The sequence below is a fragment of the Ascaphus truei genome, chromosome 4 (assembly GCF_040206685.1).
Source record: "Ascaphus truei isolate aAscTru1 chromosome 4, aAscTru1.hap1, whole genome shotgun sequence".
Lineage (NCBI taxonomy): Eukaryota > Metazoa > Chordata > Amphibia > Anura > Ascaphidae > Ascaphus > Ascaphus truei.
The window spans coordinates 397025628-397049512 of NC_134486.1; the positions used below are offsets into that span (position 1 = coordinate 397025628).

Here is a 23885-nt window from a genome sequence, read left to right on the forward strand (position 1 = left end):
TCTGTGTCATGGTCAGCATCTCCAGGGGTGAGTGGTAGAGGCTGTGTCAGAGTGGTGTGTGTTAAGAATGGAATCCGCAGGGTAGGCTCACACAGTATGAGGAAGCTCAGGGGGGTGAGAGTTTGAAGCTGTATGAGTGTGGTGTGTGAGTGGAACAGTGGGTTAGAGCACACCGGCCAATGAGAGCCGTGGGGGGTGGGACACACTGGGGTGGGTTAGACACACCGGCCAATGAGAGCCGTGGGAGGGCGGGCAGACCGACGGACCAATCAAATGGTCTCCAGACACTCACACACAAGATTTTGAGAAACATATATATATATATAAAGGAGAGAGGAGAGAGCGCACGCCCCATAGTATAAAACCGTAAATTTATTGAGGGGAAGGGGGGAAGGGGGGGAAAAATGCACTCACAAGGGTACAAAGATTAAAAGCATTTCGTGATCATATCACCACCATCCGGTAGCTGCACTTGATTCAGAAGGCCCTCGATCTCGAAGATGAAGGAACCACGATCTATCAAGATTTCCAGGGTATGTAGATAGTTCAGCAACAAGTTCCAGAGATCCCAAAGAATATCTCCTTGCTGGTAGGCCTCTGTAGTGTTTGGCGCTCGAATCGGTCTGTTCCTGCGCTCCGTGATGACGTAGTGTCTATGCGTCTTGCGTAATGACGCTCCCTGACGCGTTTCATCACACACGGGTGACTTTTTGAAAAAAAATTCTTTTTGGTTTAAATATTCTTGTTTATATACCACAGTGTATGTTATTAATAGGTTGTTTATTTATTTATAACATTTTTTTATATATTTACATTCACCTTCTTGAAATATTTGCACAGGCACTTAGTTAGTTATTCATTTCAATATATATTTATTTATAATTTATATTTAGTTTATTTAGTATTAACTATAATATCAATATATATCTTATACACATCTTTCACTTGTATTTAATACCTTCACTAGGCGCTGCTTTATTGCTTTTTTGTTTGTCCACATATATATATATATATATATATATTCTAAGGGATATCAAAAGACCAAGACGAAGATGAAAAGTACAATGTGAGTAGCAAATCCCAAACATGTGTAACCCTGCTTCCTTCCTTCCCCCAAACTCTACGGTGGTGTCTAGGGTGCATGAGGGCAGATTACATGCGGTGTGGTGCGTACCTGTGAGGAACACGAGGGCCTGAGCTTCCCGCGATGTTGTGGGGGAGCCAGGAACGGGCTTTTGGGGTGGTAGCCTCCATGATCTCTTAGTGGTGCAGCGCCTCCATCTTTTATACTCCCAGGAATATGGGACAGGACCGGTATAGAAGAACCCCTTGGGTCCCAGGGTAATACTCTCCAAGTTACACACAGTCTTTGTCAAATAAAGAAACTTTTCGTTATTATCAGTGCAGCACTCTCCCAATGATTGTGGCTTCCAACAGCCGCAACAACAATAGTCAAGACGGGTTATTACGCCACTCGCCTTCCACCCCGATAATTCCTCCTCTTCTTCCCTCCAAGTATCTCCTCTGGCAGGATGGTCTGGGCTAGGGCTTCAATACCCCGTGGCCCACCCCCGAGGTTAGCCTCGAGGTGGGTCTTGAATTCTCCCCATCACCCCTTGCAGTGGGGTGAGGGCATTGGTCCACCAAGTCTATAATTCTATCAGCTCTACCTATAGACGCTGATTCTTTTCCGCTCCTCTCTGTCTGATCCGGCACTCTGCCCCGGGGAGACCGCAGCCTCCTGATGCTCCTCGGACCGATCCGCAGGACTCTTTGGCTCACGGAATACTAACGGAACTGCATACGCCCGGCATAACTAACCGGCAACTCCAGACTCTCGATATCACTATCCACTCTTACTAACTCTAACTCTCCGGAGTTGGCTGCTAAATATAGAGCTAGCCCCACCCCACATGGTGTCAGCAGAGCCTCCCCTCTTGCTCACGCCTGCAGCAGAGTCCAGGCCTGCGTCTACCACTCAGGATAGGGCTATGAAGGGGGAAAACTCATGATGATTACTGGCGCCTGATCTTAACAGGGCTTATCACAGTAGAAGGAAGATAGGTATAGCCTGGGCTGTTTACAGGGGGCTACACATGTATATATCTATATATATGTATACATGTATATATGTGTGTATATATATATATATATATATATATATATATATATATAATCAAAAAATAAATAGATGATACCGTTCTGTGGCTAACGAAATGCTTTTATTTGTGCGAGCTTTCGAGATACACTGATCTCTTCTTCTGGCGATGTTACAATGAATGAAGCAAGGATTACTTAAAAACAGTGTCTCTTGGAATGTTATCTGTGCTGGTCCTTCCCCCGATGTGGATGTGTTTTATGGCTAGAGGTGTCAAAGGGTTACTGAAAGCAAGTGAAGAAAGAGCGTGTATGTGTATCAGTGTGAATAAGAATGAGAAAAAAAAAATATATATAAATATATATATATATATATATATATATATATTATTTTTTTTTAAATATATATAAATAAATCTATCTTTGAATTTTTCAGGGTCTGGCTATGTCATTTACTTTCATCTCTGTTTTGCACTATTAGATCTCACAGAGATTACATTATAACAGTATGTTTTTGATCATGACTATATGTATACTTTACTGGTGTTTACATACAATATTGGTGTTAGCATACAGTTTAGCCTTTCTATCAATATGCAACAGACCCCCACAGCGATAATATTCTGGGACCAGGGCAACCGCAATCACGATAACGCAGTGTGCCCTTGAGTGAAACAGTAAGGCTTGCTACATCTGTAGCTTGGATGGTGAGCTACACCTGTAAATGAGCCTGGCAGCAGAATTTAGGATGGACTGGAGTGGGGATACACTGAAGCGGGGAGACCCACTGGATGCAAGTTACAGTAATCCAGTCGGGATATTAAAAATTAATGAATTAGAATTTTGGTGCATTGTGTGTTGAGGAAACGGTGCATTATTCCATTGTTTTAGAGATGGAAGTTGCAGCAATTGGTGAAGTGCTGGATGTGTGGAATAAAGGAGGAAAGAGTCAAGTATGACCCATAAACACCTGGCTTGTGGTATTGGAAGGATAATGGATATATAATATCTACTTCATTGTGAGAAAAAAAGTGAGGCATAGGGTTAGAATTAGAGGGAGAGAGAAAAGAATAGCATGGTTAGAACATGTTGGTTTTGAGATATCTGGGAGACATCCAGGAGCAAATAGTACAAGGACAGATGGTAACATGAGTGGAGAGAGGGAGAGAGTTTAGAAGTAGATCTGGGTATCATTTGCATGGAGGTGATAGTGAAAGCCAAATGACTATGTTTGCCCAGGGATGTGGTATACAGAGAAAAGAGAGCACCAACTTTTCGTGAGAGTGGAGAAGAGGACAGGAAACACAGAAGGAGGCTTTAGATAGATAGGAAGAGAACCAGGAAAGGAAAGTGCCACCGGGGCCAATGGAATAGACAGTATTGTATGGAGTACAGTGGAGTACAGGTGGTCGACAGCATCAAAGATAGCATAGAGGTCTAGTAAAAATAGTGAGGAAAACTATCCTTGTGGTTTTGCCTTGAGAAGATCATTGAGAGCTTTTGTTAGAGCAGACTCTGTGGAGTGGTTCACAGTGGATTCCAGATTGAAGTGTATTAATGAAGGAGTTAGAGGTAAGAAAATGTTCTATTAAAATTAAGTTAGAGTTTTTCTTATAATAAGCAAATATTTTTAAACCTTTGTATGTATTATAAAATGTAAAACAGAAACCTAAGTATATTATTGGTGAGTAAAGGTATGGGAAGTCATAAGATCTATTGAATGTGCAGTAACTGTTTTCAATGCATTGATGATTATACTTGTATATTCAGTATATTCACTATGTCCATTATATTTAAAAACCCACATGCAAATAGTAAACTTTGTTACCATAGCGTAATGTAGTAATAATAATAACAATAATAATAATAATAATAATAATGACAGTACCATGATGATACGTGCTACCAGTGCATTGCAAATTAAAACCTTGCAGGCCCTTGTGACATCAGTGGGGTTAACATTAAACACAATCCCCCAACAATAAACATAAATAAGCACATATAACAATTATACATCTTTATTTCACAATATTTATCCCTTAGCAGCCAAGTGGGCAGCTAGACACGTTAAATCTATGATTAGTTGACCCCTAGGTTTTACTAACTGGTTAATATGGAAAAATCTAATAGAATGTTCATGTAACATAGTTTGTCTCATTCCAGTCTGTCCAGTGTTATCTCGCCTATGAATATACTGTAGTGGCTATTATATACATAGTCAGGTCAGACATAATGTCAGCTTGTGGTAGGTGATAAGAATCTGGGGAATTTTTTTTGCCGTAGCCTTATCTCCCCAGGTATGGGACCTCAGTGAATAGCTTATGAATAAGTAATTTTTGCGATATTTACTAATTTACACACTCGTACTGTATGTCATTTAAACACCTGTAATCTATTCAGTGGTAACAGTACAGTAAACACCGGTTTAACAGTCATTTAAAAATATATATCTATTTTTCTCTGTCTCCTGTGAGGTTACCTGGGTCAACATGGTCTTTGTTTTTTTGTTTTATTGTCCCATTACAGTCTACAGATGTAGCAGAGATTTGACCTGATCTCTAGGCTAACTTCAAAAGTGAGCAACAATTCTTGAGACTGTTCTGGCCAGCAGACAAAAAGGTAACAGAAATGACACACTCCATTTACTTACAGATTTAAAAAGGTATGATAATTAAAATCTGCTGTAATTAATGAGGATAACACATATAGATTTTTGATGCGCCAAAATACAGAATTGTACTGACACTAAACATGACAGGGTATCTGAGTTGCATATGTCAAATATTTGTTTCCCTCCCAAATATTAGAATTAGCCCTGTCAAAACAGATGCATAAAGCATTATTCTAGGGGTCATAGGAAGGGAGTTATAGGGTATTTTATACTCTCAGATTCATTTGGGTTTAAAATTATTTTCTCTCCCAGCCTTAAATGTCATGAACGATTGATGAGTGGGAGATTAGATACATCCACAAAAGGCTGGTGTGTCCTTGTCACAGAGACAAAATGTTAAGCATAAAAACAATGCATTTGAGAATCAAAATCAGAAGAGGGGTCTTATTCCAAATAACATAGGAATTTTCATATTTCAATAGGTGGTAACGTGTTAGGCTTTCTGTTTTATATCTGTTATTTTATTCAGCTGTCTGCATTTATATAGTGTATGTTTTTGTACTGTAACATTCCTTTTCTGTAAACCAGCACGGCACAGTTTTCATATAATAAATCTAAAATGCAATAAGTACTGTCTTTGGGCTCTAAATTAACCTCTGCTGAAACAGGGATATCCTGAAAACCTAAACTGTTGGGGGGTCTTGAGGACAAGAGTTGAGAACCCGTGAAGTATTGAAATGTGCAGATGCAGCCACCAGCATTAGAACACTTACCTGGGAGATTCTGGGAGATTCTGGGGGAGTCTCGCAGTAAATGCCTCAACATGTCTGTGAGATTCTTAAAGGCCCATATGATTAACACAGTGGGGGTCCCTGCAGTCCCATTCAGGTTGAATGGGACTGCAGGGACCCCTGCTGTGTTAATCCGATGGGCCATTAAGAATCTCACAGAAATGTTGAGGCATTTACTGTGAGACTCCCCCAGAATCTCCCAGAATCTCCCAGAATCTCCCAGGCATGAGTTCTAATAAATATTGTTGCTAACCTTTTGCTAATAATGGTTTCTGAATAACGATTTTAGTTAACAACATTTTTCTGACACTGATACAGGGTGTTTCACACTAGAATCACAATGTATTTACTTGTGGGAGTTCCGTGCCTCTTTAGTGTGCCGACCCGGCACATGTTTGACTACCAGAATTTGTTAGTGCTGGAGTCATTCCACGATTATCATTTTTTTTGTTATAAATAACAATATTGGAGGTATTGGGTCCTCCGTAGTCCGTTGCACCCTGCAAATATTCTTTTGTCTTCTAGTGTGTGCTGTATATCATTTTTCTGTTCAATTTTTTTTTGTTATGTTTGTAGAAATGTCAATTTGTATTCAGGAAGAGTTGGGTGCTGCTCTCCTCGATAGTATTTAGTTGTGCCACGGCCTTAAATGAAAATCATTGACACTACATAAGTACACTATAATTTCAACCACGAATATCAAATTACTGTATGTGGATCCTGAATCCTAAATTCGCCTGTTGTGTCAAAACGAGCTCTGACATATTACCCACGTACAGTATAGCTGCCTTAATCCTTTGATTCCTATGGCAATTGAAGTGGGGATGTTGCTTACAGTGCATGCCTAGTTTTTAAAGTACAGTATAAGGAACGTTCTATTAAATGCTTGCATGCACCAGGGTAAAACAGATGCCTGGTTTTCTCTTTAAGCTTTTTTGAATTGTTGGATTTCTTTTTTTAACCTGAGACAATTTCTGTAAAGTTGCAACAATGAGGTTCTGTTTACATATAAAAGAAAAACATAAAGGCAGCCATAAGGCATGTGCACTAGGGACGTATTCTCTCTTGTTTCTGTATCACGTTACATTTCTTGGACTCTGGATATACATTCTTCTTATTCCTTTCTTTACACATACTGTACATCTACTTATAATGCTATTTCTTATGGACATTTCGAGATATTTGAAGCCCTGAAGTCAGTGAGACAGTCACGGTCCCTGCTCACAGGCTTGCATATATACACTCTCATACATACATTCTCACACATACACAATGTTACAATAAGAACAATGACGCAAACAGAAGCACACACAGGCTCATCTATAGAGATATGGGAATGTGTCTCAGTTTGCGTTGTGAAAATGTTTTTGAATAAAATTCCCAAGTTTTCGTGAAAGATTTACATACAAAAATGTTCAACATTTCAATGCGGATTTTTGCCAAACGTACACGAATATGAACGTTACACATACTGTATATACTGCAAGTGCTGCTACAGTCATTTCAACATCCAGTCATATATGCAATGCGGAAGAGGATCTAATGATTCGCTCGCGTGCACTGTAACAGATGGTGTTGGGAGCAAGGCTGCCGATAGTGGGGGAGCACAGGGACATCTGTCTGGGGCCCGGTGGTGAGGGGAGGACCAGTGTGGTCGTCCAAATCCAGAAATTAGGTTGCACATTCTCAGCTTCCTGGGTCACCCCCCTCCATTATCTGATAGAGCCCTGATGGACCCAATACACCCAATGGAGGAGTAAGAAAGCAAGAGACAGACAGAGGGGGAGGAGTCTGAGAGGAGGGGATGGCATCGGAAAGAAAAGGGGGCATTAGAGAAGGGGGAGGGGTCTGAGAAAAGAGATGGGGGGGTCTGAGAGAAGAGAAAGGGTGAGAGAGAAGGGTAGAGTGATAGTGCAGTGTAGCGTGAAATAGAGCAGTGGGGGAGATTGTGAGAAAGGGAAGGGAGAGTGCGAGAGAGAAGAGGGACTTGCAGGGCTGATTACAAGGAGAGAGTAGACATTTTTCTCTTACTCAACTCCCTGTGGTCCTGGGGGAGAGCCTAGTCCTGGTCTCTGGAAAAGCTAGTGGCTGCCTTGGCTCAGAGTGCCCTGTCATCCTGCTCTAGTACCTATGCACACTCAACTTGATGAGCAACGGGGTTTAGAAGCTGTTTTACAGCATCCTTCTCCTCGTCTTCACACTAGGAGCTGAAGTTGGCAGCACTAGTAGTTACAAGTACTTCTGCTAGTGCTTTTACTGTAGCTTTCAAAGTTTCAGGTCTCTTGAATCAAGACCATCAATACGAGTTAAAAGAAACACTATCGCAGAGTCATCAATGCGCAATCTGCTGTATATTGCCAGAATCTGTGATATCTGCTATTAAAGTCAATGATTGGGGCGCGATACAGTGGATTGTGCTTTGATAACTCTGGGGCAGTAACTTTTTACTTTATAGATGTTGCCAATGTTATTGCGATCCGTGGCATGCTGCAGCGGGACATAAACAACGCACAGGCGGGTGAAGAGGCCATTGTTTTGAATCAGGAACGGGAAATAAAGAAGTTATCGTATGTATATCTTCATTTATATAGCGTCACCTATGTACATTGCGCGTCACAGCAGTAATACACGTGACATAATAATATAATATATATTTTTATATTCTCCCAAAAATCCATAAAGGTCTCCAAAACCCGCCCGGGAGACCGATAATATCAGGCATCAATTCATTAACGTCAAACTTATCAGCTTATATTGATAGTTTCCTCCAGGGCTACGTCAAAGATATGCCATCATATTTGAAAGATACAGCGGACATTATAAATACTCTGAATAAATTTGTATGGAAGGAGGACTATTTATTAGCGACTATAGATGTGGCTTCGCTGTATACATCCATTGCACATCAATTAGGCCTACAAGCGGTGGAGTATTTTCTTAGAAATGATCCAGATTTACACGAACTCCAGATAAAGTTTCTTTTGGATAGTATTTTATTTATTTTACAAAAAAATTACTTTGTATTTGACAATATTTTTTATGTTCAGAAATGTGGCACCGCCATGGGAACAAGGTTTGCCCCCAGCTACGCTAACCTCTTTATGGGGTTCTGGGAGGATCGTACCATCTGGCCCGGAGGCGTGCTGGGGGGTAGCCTTGTCCTATGGCGGCGCTACATTGATGACATTATCCTTATTTGGCAGGGAGAGAAAGTAGATTTGGAGCAATTTATTTTAGATCTGAACAAAAATGATTTTAACCTTACATTTACACACACTATAAGCGAGAGTTCAGTCGAATATTTAGATTTAAATATTTATATAGAGGGAGGTACTCTAAAAACTAAAACACACTTTAAAAACGTTGATTGCAACAATTTCATCTTGAGATCAAGCTGCCATCACCATCAGTGGATGGACGGGGTCCCCTATAGCCAGTATAGGAGGCTCCGCAGAAACTGTACCGAAGATAATGTTTTCAATGATCAATGCAAAGTTTTGGAAAAAAGATTTATGGAGAAAAATTATAGCCAGGATATTTTAGATAATGCATTTTTGAAGGCAAAGAATTTAGACAGAAAAGAAACTCTAATATCTAACAAAAAAACAAATCTTATATCTCCCACGTCGATCAATCCATATGATACTGCGTTTATGACTACTTTCAATAAAGAAGCTAAGACTATAGAAAAGATTTTACGTAAACACTGGCACGTTTTAAAATCAGATAATATATTAAGGGAAATCTTACCGGACAATCCAAAAATAATTTTTAAAAAGGCACAAAATATAAAAAATTTAATTGCACCTAGCGCCTTAAGAAACACACGAGAGATGAATCAAGGGTGGCTTAAAGATTTGACAGGTTTTTATGGCTGCTCTTCTTGCAAGGCCTGCCAACATAAACTAAAAGATAAAACTAGTTTTACAAGCCATAGAAACAATGAGTCTTTTAAAATCAAGCAGTATATTAATTGTACCACTAATTTTGTAATTTATATTCTCCAGTGCCCGTGTGGGCTTCAATATGTAGGGAAGACATCTAGGCCCATTCGCACCCGCATCATTGAACACCTTAGTAACATTAGAAGGGGGATTTTAACTCACAGCGTTTCAAAACACTACGCAAAATATCATCAGTCAAATCCGGATAGTCTGAAATTTATGGCTATCGAGAATGTGAAACAACACTGGAGGGGCCGTTCACGAGAGGTGGATTTAAGTAAAAGGGAAATGTACTGGATTCACAAGCTAGGTACATTAATACCACATGGCTTGAATTCAGACTTTGAAGTGCTACCCTTTTTACATGACTGAAATTGACTCATCTTTGGCCCCTTTTTTAACTACAATCATCTCTTTTATTATTTCTTGTCTTAGGATTGTTGCATTGTTTTATCAATTTTTTTACCAATTGTAATGTTTTAATGAATTTTAAATCTATAAATTTAAAATTAAGCTAAATTTGATAGATATTCCCTTTTTTATACAAAAATCTTTTTATAAAGATTTTTTAATTACATTTTTTTAACATCGATTATAGTCCCGCTGTTAGTTTATATTTTATTAATTATTTAATGTATAATAAATATTTTAATTATATACCCCAATCTATAACACATTGACCTTTACCCTTAAGTCTACCTCCAAATGAAAGATAACATCCAGTAACATATAAGAATCTGAAATCTCCTCATACAATATTTAATGTAGACAGTATCTGCCATACTAATACTTGTTTCATATCTCTCCTCTCTCCCAACCTAGATAGTCTTCATGATCTGTTGTGTATTATTATTATTTTGTATTTAATATGATAGTATTATCTGTCCTTTTTATTTATTATAACTATAGTTAACTGGACAGAATGAGTTATCACACTTGCATTATTTAATAAATCTATATTACCAATTAATTAATTTTTATAATTCTTATAGTTTTTTAATTATGTATTAATAAAGATTGTCTTAATGAAACCATTATGTATTTTAAATATTATGTAAAGCAATGAGTGTAGGTTTTTTTTTGACCACAGAGCAATGTGCCTATGTAAAGGCAAACCTGTGGGTTAAATTCTGTTTTGAATCAGCTGAAAGAGATTAGCACTAATTAACCAATTAGACTTTATTCACATAAATACACCATGCCCACGTAACACTGTATGACGCTCCTGACGAAGCTGTATGACGCAGCGAAACGCGTAGAGCCTGATCCAGAGCTTACTCAGTCAAGCTGCAGCTGACTGGAAGCGAAGACCAAAGACTCCAAAGACTCCAGACGTTTGTGCGCTCCAGTGATCCCCCCCTCGGTGCCTCACAGTCCATTGCCATCGGATGTGTCCAGATACCACCCGGAAGTGACGTCAGACGCCATCGCGACGACAACACTAGGAACAGAGGAGGACGGGGAGACAGCACAGCAGGCGCACTGAGCGCTAAAAGAAACCTTTATGTGCCTGATATTTGTGTACAGAATGTGAGTACATTCCCTACCATTTCATTGTTTATAAAACACTGCTTGTTGCAAGCTATACTATTGGCCGTTTCTTCTGCTCTTCTTTTACACATATTTTATGGGAAATTGAGCTCCACCATTCCTGAAGCAACCCTCATAAGGGAAGATCAAGAGGGGATAAAAGACCTACCCAAAGAAACCTCACCACCATATCATTATCTGACAGAGTCAGAGAAAAGCGAATTTACCCTATATGTTGCTGTAAGTAGGTTCTCCCCCAGAGCTAAGATTCACGCAAATTAACTCATCATTGAATCACAATACTGCACAATTATTGTTTGTATATGTTTTTTATTCACATGTTGTTTTCCTGACCGGGTCGCTCACTTTCCACAACCAACCACGACTGTACTTGTGGGAAATCCGAGCATATTTCCCTGGAAGGTTTGAGAAGTACCCTGTCGGGTAACATCATTTAATTGATTGTATCACACTTTATAATTTAGTAGAGAGCTGTGGCGCCTAGGCAAGTCATTTAGTATAATAATATAACACATAATGGGAATAAGCGCTTCCAACATGAAAGTAACATTAGGAAAAGGAGACTTACAATCTAAGTGGTAATTAGGAAGCACTTACAGAGACAGTAGGAGGGTAGATGTTTTTCTACTTGGTCTTCCGCCTTTACTTGAAAATATAATTAACAATTTCACCCACCCATGGATATTCTCCAACCTGGCTAGTAAGTTATGTACAGTATGTATGTCTTTATTTATATAGCGCCATTCATGCACATAGCGCTTCACAGAAGTAATACATGTGACATACTGTAATCATGTAACACATAATGAGATTAAGCGCATGAGACGTACAGTAAAAGTAACATTAGGAAAAAGGAGTCCCTGCTCCGAAGAGCTTACAATCTAAGTGGGAAGAACGTACAGAGACAGGAGGAGGGTGTTCAGTCAGGGATGTGTGCAAGGGGTCAAGGTCGATGTATGAAGTGTATAGTCATGTCATTTATCTGCTGAAGCGAGCCACAGGTTGCAATAACGTTGGTTACATCTGAATAATGCTTAGCAAATTCACATTCTTATGGCAAAGCTACAGTAGATACATAAATGTAATTCTTCTTAGAATGATGCCAAAACACAACACGTACAAAGAGCATATTAAGGTGTTCTTACCTGTCCCTCCCCTATCTCCTCTGTCACCTTTTTCTCCTTTGGGACCTCGGTCACCTAGGAAGTAAAAGAAAAGTGATTTATATAAAACGTCCTATAAACTAATGCGTGCATCCGACTGCAACACGCAAATGATTCTGAAAAGCAAAGACAGCGTTTGGTAATGGATAATGCAGGGAAACTCTTGCAATATTTTACTTGAAGTCAAGTTGGAAACCTTGGATATTATTTTCTAAAATCTCCTTTGAGCAAAAATAAAGTAAAGGAAAATCAGCACAAAAGAAAAGCACCGGATTTACCAAAGGAAAACCACCAATTGCTTTAAACTGATTTTTTTATTTTCTCTGATAAATCTGGTGATGTTTTTATCTGGCTCTTCCCCAGTTTGACAGTATTTAGTACAGACTTTAGTAAGTACAGTAATGATGTGGCTCAGTGATTAAAGACACTGACTGTAAACAATGGCATTGAGTTTGAATCAGGGGAACCTGGTTTAAATCCAGATGTCAGCACCTTGTGACCTTGGGAAAGTTACTTTATTATCCCTGTGGCTCAGGCACCAAAAACATAGATTGTAAGCTCATCTGTAACATTCCTATGTGCTGCGCACTGCACTCTATATTGTAACATTCCTATGTGCTGCGCACTGCACTCTATATTGTAACATTCGTATGTGCTGCGTACCGCGCGCTATACTGTAACATTCCTATGTGCTGCGTACCGCTCGCTATACTGTAACATTCCTATATACTGCACACTATATTGGAATTGTGAAGTGCTTTGAGTACCATTGGGAGAAAGGTGCTATGATTAATAAAGTTATTGTTATTATTATTATTATTATTGTTATTATGTTTAGTGACAAGGGTTGTATATGACCCCTTAGAGCAATTCATGTATTTGTCCCAATTATAGTGGAGTTCGGCTCTGAGAAAGAAGTATGCAGCCCATGGTGATTTATTAGGAAATGTGCTGTATATTTCAGTGAAATGAATAGAAATATGTTATTAGGGAAAGGATCTGTAAGGAGGTTAACAATTGAAATGAATGGATATATATATATATTTATATATATATATATATATATATATATATATATATATATATATATATATATATATAAAAGAAAAAGAACCAGCGCACAGGAATATACAGTACTAATAATAAACGTTTCTTGATGATGGTACAAAAGAGTGAAAGTTCAACAATAAGAACTAGAGGATTACTCAGTGAAAACCAGTGATAACTACAGTAGAATGTGATGTGCATATAATAGGGGGGATGCTGCTCTTCAGGGAAAACTAATCCTAATACACATGAAACAAAAAAATGAAGAATGCACAGTCCAAGTGCATATAGAGTATTAGGACCAATTGATAATGTAGCCCCGAGGTGAAATTTGAATCCCTGGCCCCTCTCCGCGAGTGCCGTGCGGTAGCGGGTGCCGCCGGAGGCTGTGACGGACCCGCCGGCACTTCGCGAGGGTGGGGGCCAGTGCAGGGAGTAGATCGGAGCTGTGGTTGCCGGGGACGCGATCGGGCCGTCGCTAGGGCCGCGATCGCGTTGCCACCGGCTCGGCGGCTTAAGCAGAGTGCGCCGCCATTGCGCGTTAGCTCGCGCATGCGCAGGAGGCGGAAAGCGCGCGATAGGATCCTCAGTGCAGGGAGAGATCGCGCGAGAGTAGGGAAGGTAGTAGAGAGGTTGAGGCGGCCATTAGGGGTTCGCGCATGCGCAAGGGAAGCGCGCACGCGGCCCCAATGCTTTAGGCAGCCCCTGGGAACTACAATTCCCAGGAGGCTTAGGGAGACAGGCATCAGGTGCCTGAGTGTGGCCAATAGGGCTGGAGGAAGCTCAGCCCGGGAATATAGATACATTTCCCGGGCTTTGCATGCATCAGTCAGGCAGAGGAGAAGGAAGGTGTAGGAAGGGTGCAGGGAGCGCGTGGCTCCTGCATCAGGTAAGGGTTCTCCCTAGATCCCCAGGCAGGCCCCAATTCCCGGGAAGGGCAGGGGGTAACTGAAGAGGGACGCCTTAGCTAGGGAGGTGACCCTTGAGTGTGGAAGGTGCAGGTTTGGCAGTGCCACAGCGGAGAGGGCTGTGGGCACTGGCAAATAGGCACAGTGTGCTAGTAGTGGATTGCTACGGGATCCAGGTGGCTGTGTGTGATTGCAGCTGTCTGTGTGTGTGTGTCGCTGTATGTGCTGGGCGCAGTGCGTGCAGTGTGTGTGAAGTGTGTGTGGATCCCTGCAGGCTGACAGTGTGAGCTGAGTGTTGGCTGCAGGTGAGTTAGGCTGCTAGGATTAGCAGTTACAGTTGAGACTGGGTAGCTAGGGGAAGGGGGGCAGGTTATGGTCCACAGGCCCTAGGAGTTTTCCCCAAGCCATCCCAGGTTGCGGTTCCTCAGGGACAGGCCCTAGGTTAGGGTTGCTGTCACTCTAGAAGTAGTTAGGCAGAAAGCTGATAGCTGCGGTTGCTGTTCCCATGCGGTTGGTGTTGCCTTGATCCGGTTGGAGTTCCCGGGAAGCGGTGGGACCCTCGTTGGGGTCCACCAGCAGAGTACCTGGAGAGGATCAGACGGACGTCTGACCCTTTGAGAAGTGTGTGGCGGTCCCGAGCATCGGAGTGCTCGGAAGGTACCTCTGAATATAAGTGCACCAACTGGGCCCTAGCTTAATATAGTGACTGCGCAGTCACCCACGACCTCCGTAGGATTTACGAGACATTGGGTGTGGGGTGATCACAGGACACTGGGTGGGGAACACCAGACATTGGGCTGAGGTGATGCGGGTAGAGCATCTGGTTATGTAAGGGTTATGTTATGTTATGCAATGTGTTATGGTATGTGATATGTGTTCTCAAGTAAAGTGTTAGTATTGTTTTATCTACGTGTGTTATGGTATTTCTTACTCAGGGCTATCTTTCCTAACGGGGGATCCTGGGTAAGTGGAGGCGCTGCACCAGGTAACGTTAAGGGTTTCCCCAGGCTCCCAGCTAGCGGAGGCTCAGATCTCCTGGAGCCACAGGTATTATGCAGTTACCAGTAATCCCTTAGAGCAGGTGTGTTGCAGGGAAAGGGACCGGTTAGACCACGAGGGGCCAATGTGAGATTGGGTGGGTCGGCCGGTTCACAAAAAGGGTTACATTTGGAGGCGCTGCTGAGATATCAGACCTGGGGTGCCCTGTACATGTTTTTCTAAATTTGTGTCCTATTTTTGTTTCGCCATGGGGAAGCCCTCAAGGCGGAGAAAGCCACGTGCTAAGTTCCCGGCCGCGCGGGAAAATGTTGCCAACAGTTCTCCAGGACTGGCGGGAAAACCCGAGCCCCGCCCCAACACTGTGAGTGACTCAGAACAGAGCTCGCAACATTCCCTGAAAGACTGTGCTGCCCCTCCTCTAGAGTCCACCAGGGGGAGGGAGTGTCTTGAGCAGAAATCAGAAATTTCTGTTCCCCCTCTGGAAAGCAAGGGATGCCAAGAAAAACACCCTTGGCTGTATAGGATCATACGGGCCCCCCATTTAGACTTGTCCATGGTGGTGTGCCCGTGTGCATTAAGAGACTGGAAGGCGACTGGTGGCTGGATGGACGGAGCATCTGAGTCACCAGTTGCCCTCACGATGACCGTGGTAGACGGGGAAGAATGCCTACACGGCCGTCTGCATGACTGTGAGTGTGCCGTTGGTGAGCTGACCCAAGGGCCTAAGTGTCCTGACTGTGCGGCGCAGTTCCTGCAACCCAAACCGCCAGCGGCAAAGGACTCTGTTGTAGAAATGGAGTGTTCCCTCCCCGAGGATGAGAGAGACTGCCAGGGGTTACACCCTGATGTGTATGAGCCCTGGAATTTGCCAGGAATGGAGGTCACGATGCTAATGTGCCCCTGCCTGAGCGGAGCCCTTAAAGATGGAGTCGAACCATCTCAGTTACAGTTAGGTTTCAGGTCAACTGAGGTGGATGGAGAAACATTTACCCAGTGTTGGAACCTCAAATGTGGCTGTTCCCGGAGGGAGGCACTGGCGTGGGAGCCCCAATGTGAGTGTTGCGGGGCCTGGTTCCTAAAACCTATCCTGCCCCAGGCGGCGGAACCAGCCGAGAAAGAAGAGGAGGAGCTGGACCTCCCTCCTACAGTAAATGATGCTTGTCCTCAGTTTGTTTTAATTCCAGAGGCCTCCGGGGACCCGTGTGTCCAGACCACTGTTGCAGACCCTCTCAAAGGGGACGTGCAAATGGAGGAGCAGGAACCTCTGATGGCGGAACCTGCGGAGAAAGAGGCGCCTGATGGTGCTACCGAGGTGGGTGAAGCCGCTACTAATGCTTCTACTTCAGCCATGGAGGTGGTGGAGGGCCCGTGTGCCCACATGAACTTACCAGACGCTGAGGCGGAGCCGCTGAAGGCGGAGCTCCAGATGTTGGAACCCCAGATGTCGGTTCCAGACCCGGTTCCCGAGCAAGAACCACCGAGACCAGAACCACAGATCCCGGAAGGCCAGGGTAAGGTGTTTATACCCCCGCCCATGTGTGGTGATTCTAGCGACCAACCGAGCGTGGTGATGCGCCTGCCGGTGGACCACTCCAGTGAGGTGACCGAGCCAACCACCTGAACTGATGCAGACCATGATGTGGGCCCGTGTGCCCTGCAACTGCCAGTCCGGCCTACCACCGAGGTACCAGCGGTCCCAGGCTTGGGATCAGTACCTGCCGACAACGATAGGGGTAAGTTGACTGCCCCAGGGGTGTCGGGTGTGAGCTCCCCGGTGATCGTGGAGCCTGGTGACTCCAGAGGTAGGGTCACCCGGGCGATGGGCTCACCCCGTCATCGCGTCCTGGTGGAGGTGTCTCCCCCAGAAGATCTCTGCAGATCGTGGAATGAACTCGACCTCATCAAGGTATCCGGTGTAGCGGACCGGAGCGACACATACTCCTGTGAGAGGAGTCTCCAAACGGGCCTACCCGAAGAAGTGGTGCCGTCCGCGGAAGAAGTCACCGGTAAAGGGATGGTTGGAGCGGACAAAGACAAAGACAAAGACTCTGTTGAGACCGCTCTGGTAGTTGTGGCCTCTCCCAGGTGCGCGATGGAGCGCTATGTTCGCCATGTGGTGGATCGAGGCAAGAGACTGAACTTCCCTGTCTCCCGTGAGACGAGACCGGAGAATCCGGCAAGGGTCAATACCCAGGACCCCTTAATATTTTTTCCGCGAGGGGGAGGCGGTGTTTTGACAGAAGAAACGGGTCTTGAGCTCCAAAAGACTCACAGGAGTCAAGGTGGGATACCCTCACCCAGTCTGTTAGGGGCACTCCACTCTGAAACTCAGCTGGCCTCGGGTATCCATTCGGGGATGTTGGGTACAAATGGGAAATTGCTAGTGTATGATGTACTGTTTACAATGCATTTTCCATTATATAACAACATGTATGGTTGCTACCCAAGCGAGGGCGTTGGGATTCTGCGAGGGGGAGAATGTAGCCCGAGGTGAAATTTGAATCCCTGGACCCTCTCCGCGAGTGCCGTGCGGTAGCGGGTGCCGCCGGAGGCTGTGACGGACCCGCCGGCACTTCGCGAGGGTGGGGGCCAGTGCAGGGAGCAGATCGGAGCTGTGGTTGCCGGGGACGCGATCGGGCCGTCGCTAGGGCCGTGATCGCGTTGCCACCGGCTCGGCGGCTTAAGCAGAGTGCGCCGCCATTGCGCGTTAGCTCGCGCATGCGCAGGAGGCGGAAAGCGCGCGATAGGATCCCCAGTGCAGGGAGAGATCGCGCGAGAGTAGGGAAGGTAGTAGAGAGGTTGAGGCGGCCATTAGGGGTTCGCGCATGCGCAAGGGAAGCGCGCACGCGGCCCCAATGCTTTAGGCAGCCCCTGGGAACTACAATTCCCAGGAGGCTTAGGGAGACAGGCATCAGGTGCCTGAGTGTGGCCAATAGGGCTGGAGGAAGCTCAGCCCGGGAATATAGATACATTTCCCGGGCTTTGCATGCGTCAGTCAGGCAGAGGAGAAGGAAGGTGTAGGAAGGGTGCAGGGAGCGCGTGGCTCCTGCATCAGGTAAGGGTTCTCCCTAGATCCCCAGGCAGGCCCCAATTCCCCGGAAGGGCAGGGGGTAACTGAAGAGGGACGCCTTAGCTAGGGAGGTGACCCTTGAGTGTGGAAGGTGCAGGTTTGGCAGTGCCACAGCGGAGAGGGCTGTGGGCACTGGCAAATAGGCACAGTGTGCTAGTAGTGGATTGCTACGGGATCCAGGTGGCTGTGTGTGATTGCAGCTGTCTGTGTGTGTGTCGCTGCATGTGCTGGGCGCAGTGCGTGCAGTGTGTGTGAAGTGTGTGTGGATCCCTGCAGGCTGACAGTGTGAGCTGAGTGTTGGCTGCAGGTGCGTTAGGCTGCTAGGATTAGCAGTTACAGTTGAGACTGGGTAGCTAGGGGAAGGGGGGCAGGTTATGGTCCACAGGCCCTAGGAGTTTTCCCCAAGCCATCCCAGGTTGCGGTTCCTCAGGGACAGGCCCTAGGTTAGGGTTGCTGTCACTCTAGAAGTAGTTAGGCAGAAAGCTGATAGCTGCGGTTGCTGTTCCCATGCGGTTGGTGTTGCCGTGATCCGGTTGGAGTTCCCGGGAAGCGGTGGGACCCTCGTTGGGGTCCACCGGCAGAGTACCTGGAGAGGATCAGACGGACGTCTGACCCTTTGAGAAGTGCGTGGCGGTCCCGAGCATCGGAGTGCTCGGAAGGTACCTCTGAATATAAGTGCACCAACTGGGCCCTAGCTTAATATAGTGACTGCGCAGTCACCCACGACCTCCGTAGGATTTACGAGACATTGGGTGTGGGGTGATCACAGGACACTGGGTGGGGAACACCAGACATTGGGCTGAGGTGATGCGGGTAGAGCATCTGGTTATGTAAGGGTTATGTTATGTTATGCAATGTGTTATGGTATGTGATATGTGTTCTCAAGTAAAGTGTTAGTATTGTTTTATCTACGTGTGTTATGGTATTTCTTACTCAGGGCTATCTTTCCTAACGGGGGATCCTGGGTAAGTGGAGGCGCTGCACCAGGTAACGTTAAGGGTTTCCCCAGGCTCCCAGCTAGCGGAGGCTCAGATCTCCTGGAGCCACAGGTATTATGCAGTTACCAGTAATCCCTTAGAGCAGGTGTGTTGCAGGGAAAGGGACCGGTTAGACCACGAGGGGCCAATGTGAGATTGGGTGGGTCGGCCGGTTCACAAAAAGGGTTACAATTAAAATATGTCCATATTTTAATATATATGCAACATAATGTACCTCACATTGAATCTCATGAACACGTCATAGAATAAAGCTAGCTTATGAAGATTTGTTAATAGGGGTAAGGTTTCAAACTGCTGTGTAACTATAATTGTAGTAACCATAAACTGTCAACCATGTATGATTCCATGAATATCTTGAACCTTTAGCATGAAATTAAACATCTTTTGTTGCTTGGGTTTCTGAGCCTTTTTGCTCAGTATCATCTTTTGCTACGCTTTATATGGGTTTGTGACAAAACAAGGGAGGAGCATTGTAAATGTTCCTAAACAAATATTTATATGTACTATCAACAATAATTACCTTAGACATACCCTGAGGTCTCAGATGCTCGCTGCTAAGTATCATTATCCATAACAGAGAGACCATGATAGGTTCCTTATGAGGGATGGGTGTTTGTGCAGCTTCTAAGTTCACATCTGTGATTCACTGTTTATGTAAACTTGCCTGGTCAATATGCTATCTGAACAAGCAACAAAAACCACCAAGGCACTCTTAAAAGCAAATATCTAAACTAGTGTTTTTCAACCAGGGTTCCTAGGAACCCTCGGGTACCCGGGCATCTCAAAAGGGTTCCCTGTCATTTTCAGGTCATTTTTAAATTGTACCAAATACCGAAGAAATGTACAATTCATCTGATCCCAGACACGCTATTAGAGAGGGTTGGGGTTCCTTACAATTCTTTTGATGTCAGACACACTATTAGAGAGGGTTGGGGTTCCTTACAATGCATATGATCTCAGACGCGCTATTAGAGAGGGTTGGAGTTCCTCAGAATTTCACATAGGGTCCCTTAACCAAAAAAAGTTTGGAAACCACCGATCTTAGTAGTGCTCACAAATGTGGTAACGTGAAATACATATAAAATTTATAATACATGTGAATAAAAATAAATCGCAACTCAAAACCCAGAAGGAACCGTCCTCATACAGCTTAACCCCGTTATAGTGTGATCCGCTACAACGCGGATCCGCCAATAATGCATTTTGAGCGTGGCTCCCGTTTTTATTTTATTTTTGGCAAACTTCCAGGATTTGGCAAGAGGAATGTCCGGGGACGGACGGACAGATGGACGCACGCACGCACACACACACACCATGTACAGCAATTGTGGCCTTACTGTGTTCAGTAAAATGCTACAGCATTACAAAAAAGGAAAGCTTCACTGCAGAAAGAATACAAAAGATGAGTTCAATGGGCATACTAATGAACCCCATTATATATAATTGACAACAAGACTTCATAAAAAATAACTGCGTAGGTGTGTCATTTTCTTCCCCTTGATAAATGACTCCAATAGAGTATGATGATTAATATACATTTCTTGACACAATTGATCGGTGTTGAGAAGTGATTTGCTATTTTTAATTCAAGCCGTTTACAAGGGGCAGTGCAGGTCCTTTCTTTGATTGTCACATCACTAACAGAAGAGCCAAGCAAAACAAAACAAAAAATTAATAGGGAATCTACAAGCAAATGTTTACTCCAATTATCTCAGCCATGATGTTCTACTGGTTCAAAGTTTTTCCTGGTTCCCATATGGCAATTTCTGGATTCACGACATGACAGACAGAGATATTGGGCATAAGCGGGAGAGGGGTGACTCTCACATTTCTACTCTACCACTGAGACCCAACATCTCCCTTGTTTCCATAAGATCATTTGGTGATTTAATTAATAAGGATTTTAAAATCCTACAGCCCCAGCACTGCATAGATATACACACAGTAAGACCCTGCTATCCTCACGTCCCTCCCTCCTTCCCCCAGGCAGTGTCAGTGCCTCCCCGGGGACATGCAGCTTTTACCCGGGTGAGCGGCCGCTGCCATGTCTGCTCTGGGGAACCCCGGTCTCGGGGGCCCTCAACCCGGCTCCTCCTCCCAGTCCCGTTCACAAAATGGCGGAATCCGAGACGCGCCCCTGCAACCAACCCTGCCGGGACTAGAGCCTGGACGGCCGGCTGCGCCAACCAATGGCGATCGAGCTTTCGATGATGTGCCCGCCTTGCGGCCTCCCGACACACACACATGATCGTGGCGGCTAATTTTTTCCACAATCCCGCTTATAACGAGGTCGCATCAGGTGGACTCCGAACACCGTGTTATAACGGGGTTCAGCTGGAGTTCTTAAAGTTGATTTCTTTGTGATGTGGGGAGAGCAGAACAAAATCGGAAATGTAAAATATATAAGGATTTAGTGCAATGTATGTCTGAAATTAGGTCATATACAAACTCTGAAATTAGTCGTGTGATGCCAAAATTCACATGGCCCCCATAATTAAAAGGCAGTATGTATCAATATATTGGGCTCCTGAGCTGTTACTGTTATTTTTATTATTGCTTTATGTTCTTATACCAGGCATGTACACAACATGGATATATTACTGTAAACGTATACAATTGATTGCAATACAGAGAGTTAAATATAAAGTACAATAAGCAGATAAGATGATAAACATAGAAATACACATTAAGAATTGGCTAATCCCAGGAAAACAATCTATTCCGACCATCTACAGTATAGACAGTGACACTTAGTGTGAAGCAGGGGAGCCTTATTCAAATCCCAGTGTTAGCTCCTTGTAACCTTGGGCAAGTCACTTTATCTCCCCATGCCTCAGGCACCAACAATTAGATTGTAAACTCTATGAACAGGGACTAATTATGCCAGCAACATTCTATGTGAAGAGCTGCGTACACGATCAATGTATCCCTGCTATTCAGACCTCACACGACCTTGCTTACACGCACACTCCCACCTCCTTGTTACACACTCCATATTCACCCTCTCAAATCAAACTGGCCCTTTTACTTAACACACTACTCCACATTTATCTGCCCTTTTCACACAGCACACTCACCCTATTTCTTAATCATAAACATCACATTCATCCCCTCCCTACCATTCTCTCACTTACACCACACACCTTCCCCCATGACACACAAATCACTAACGTCCTTCCCCTTCCCCACACAAAGCCTGCACTCTCTCTTTTCTCCCACCTCACCACACACATATCATCTGCTCATTAGGAGCATCCTGCGATGTGTCTCTCCTCTGTGCCAGGCTGAGAGGAGAGGAATATCACTGTCTCTGTCTCCAGGCAGCGCGGGAGGTGCCCGCTGAGCAGCCAGCAGAGTTTTCCCCCCTGGGAGCTGTGGAACCCTTGGAAGAGGTTTAACGGCACCCTGGTTTAGACACACTCCTCCAGACATTTGCATCTTACATTAGACACAAATTATTTGCCAGAAACATTTACACCAACTCAGACATGGCGGATTGTTTTGATGCAAATGTAAGATATAAAAGTGATGCACAAAGGCGCAGAGTTTGATACATGTCATTATAAGCAGTGTATCGTGCAACTCCCCCATCTCCTCTTATTGTCACTCCGAAAAATCTCAAGGTGACGGAAATAGTGCAAATCTCCGAACAAAGACCTTGAAACATTGACGCAAGATGAAAATGATGCAATTTGCGTCAAATTTGCATGATACGTCATCCCCGAGTGATTCATTTAGCTAATTATTGAAGTTCGTCATTGGAAAGAGGAATTTTCAAGTGTTGAAGAGAGGGAGAGAATGAAGATGTGTGAATCTGTTGATGAATTCTGCAAAATTGTGTATTGTTTGTGGGCATGGGGTTTATGAAAGTTTGCATACTCAAATGATCCTTGAAAAAGAACGCTGCGACGTTCGAAATGCATTGGATGGGTCTTTTGCCACATTAAAGTGCCCTTTTAATCATTTTTTTGTCCTGGTTTCTTCCTGCTCCGTTTGTGCTGGTGCGCTTTTTGGTCTCCCTTTTCCCTGTATTGTTTGTGGGCATGGGGTTTATGAAAGTTTGCATACTCAGAAATGTGTGAAAATACACTAACATAGGTGCAACATTTTTGTACCAGTTTTCCACAAGGTTTCACCAGTTTGAATAATACTTGACAATTTTGGCCAGACTTTAGTGAAAATGACAGTAAATGGTAGTACGTACAGTATGTATAGGGCCATGTGACCATGTGCATTGACTTTAAATGCTTGGTAAACTTTCTTGGTGAACTTTGCCGTATTTGTGAATATGTTTGCCATTTCTGTTCAGTCAATTTCACTGTGTTTGCAAACTTCAGCAAAAATGTTGTAGATCTCAAGGAGAGATGGACCTGAAGAACACTAATGTATGTACAGTATGTATGTTTTTTATTTATATAGCGTCATTAATGTACATAGTGCTGCACAGCAGTAATACACGTGACATATAAATAACAAATAATACAAATAACAGATCATGGGAAGAAGTGCTTCAGACATAAAAGTAACTTTTAGGAAAAGGAGTCCCTGCTCCGAAGAGCTTACAATCTAATTGGTAGGAGGAACATACAGATACAGTAGAAGGGCATACTGGTAAGTGTGTCTGCAAGGGGCCAAGCTTTATCAGGTGTATACTGTTAGCCATAGAGCTACTCATATGGTTTGCTAAGCAGATGTGTTTTAAGGTG

The 23885-nt window shown here is 43.9% G+C and overlaps 1 protein-coding gene across 1 annotated transcript in view; it reads right to left on the minus strand.

The window, feature by feature from the left end:
* SCARA5 (scavenger receptor class A member 5) overlaps window positions 1-23885 on the minus strand; it is a 568875-nt gene that overhangs the window by 102542 nt on the left and 442448 nt on the right. Inside the window, exon 7 of the mRNA XM_075598610.1 lies at window positions 12140-12193. Within this exon, the coding sequence (XP_075454725.1) occupies window positions 12140-12193 (54 nt within the window). The remainder of the gene's footprint in view (window positions 1-12139; window positions 12194-23885) is intronic.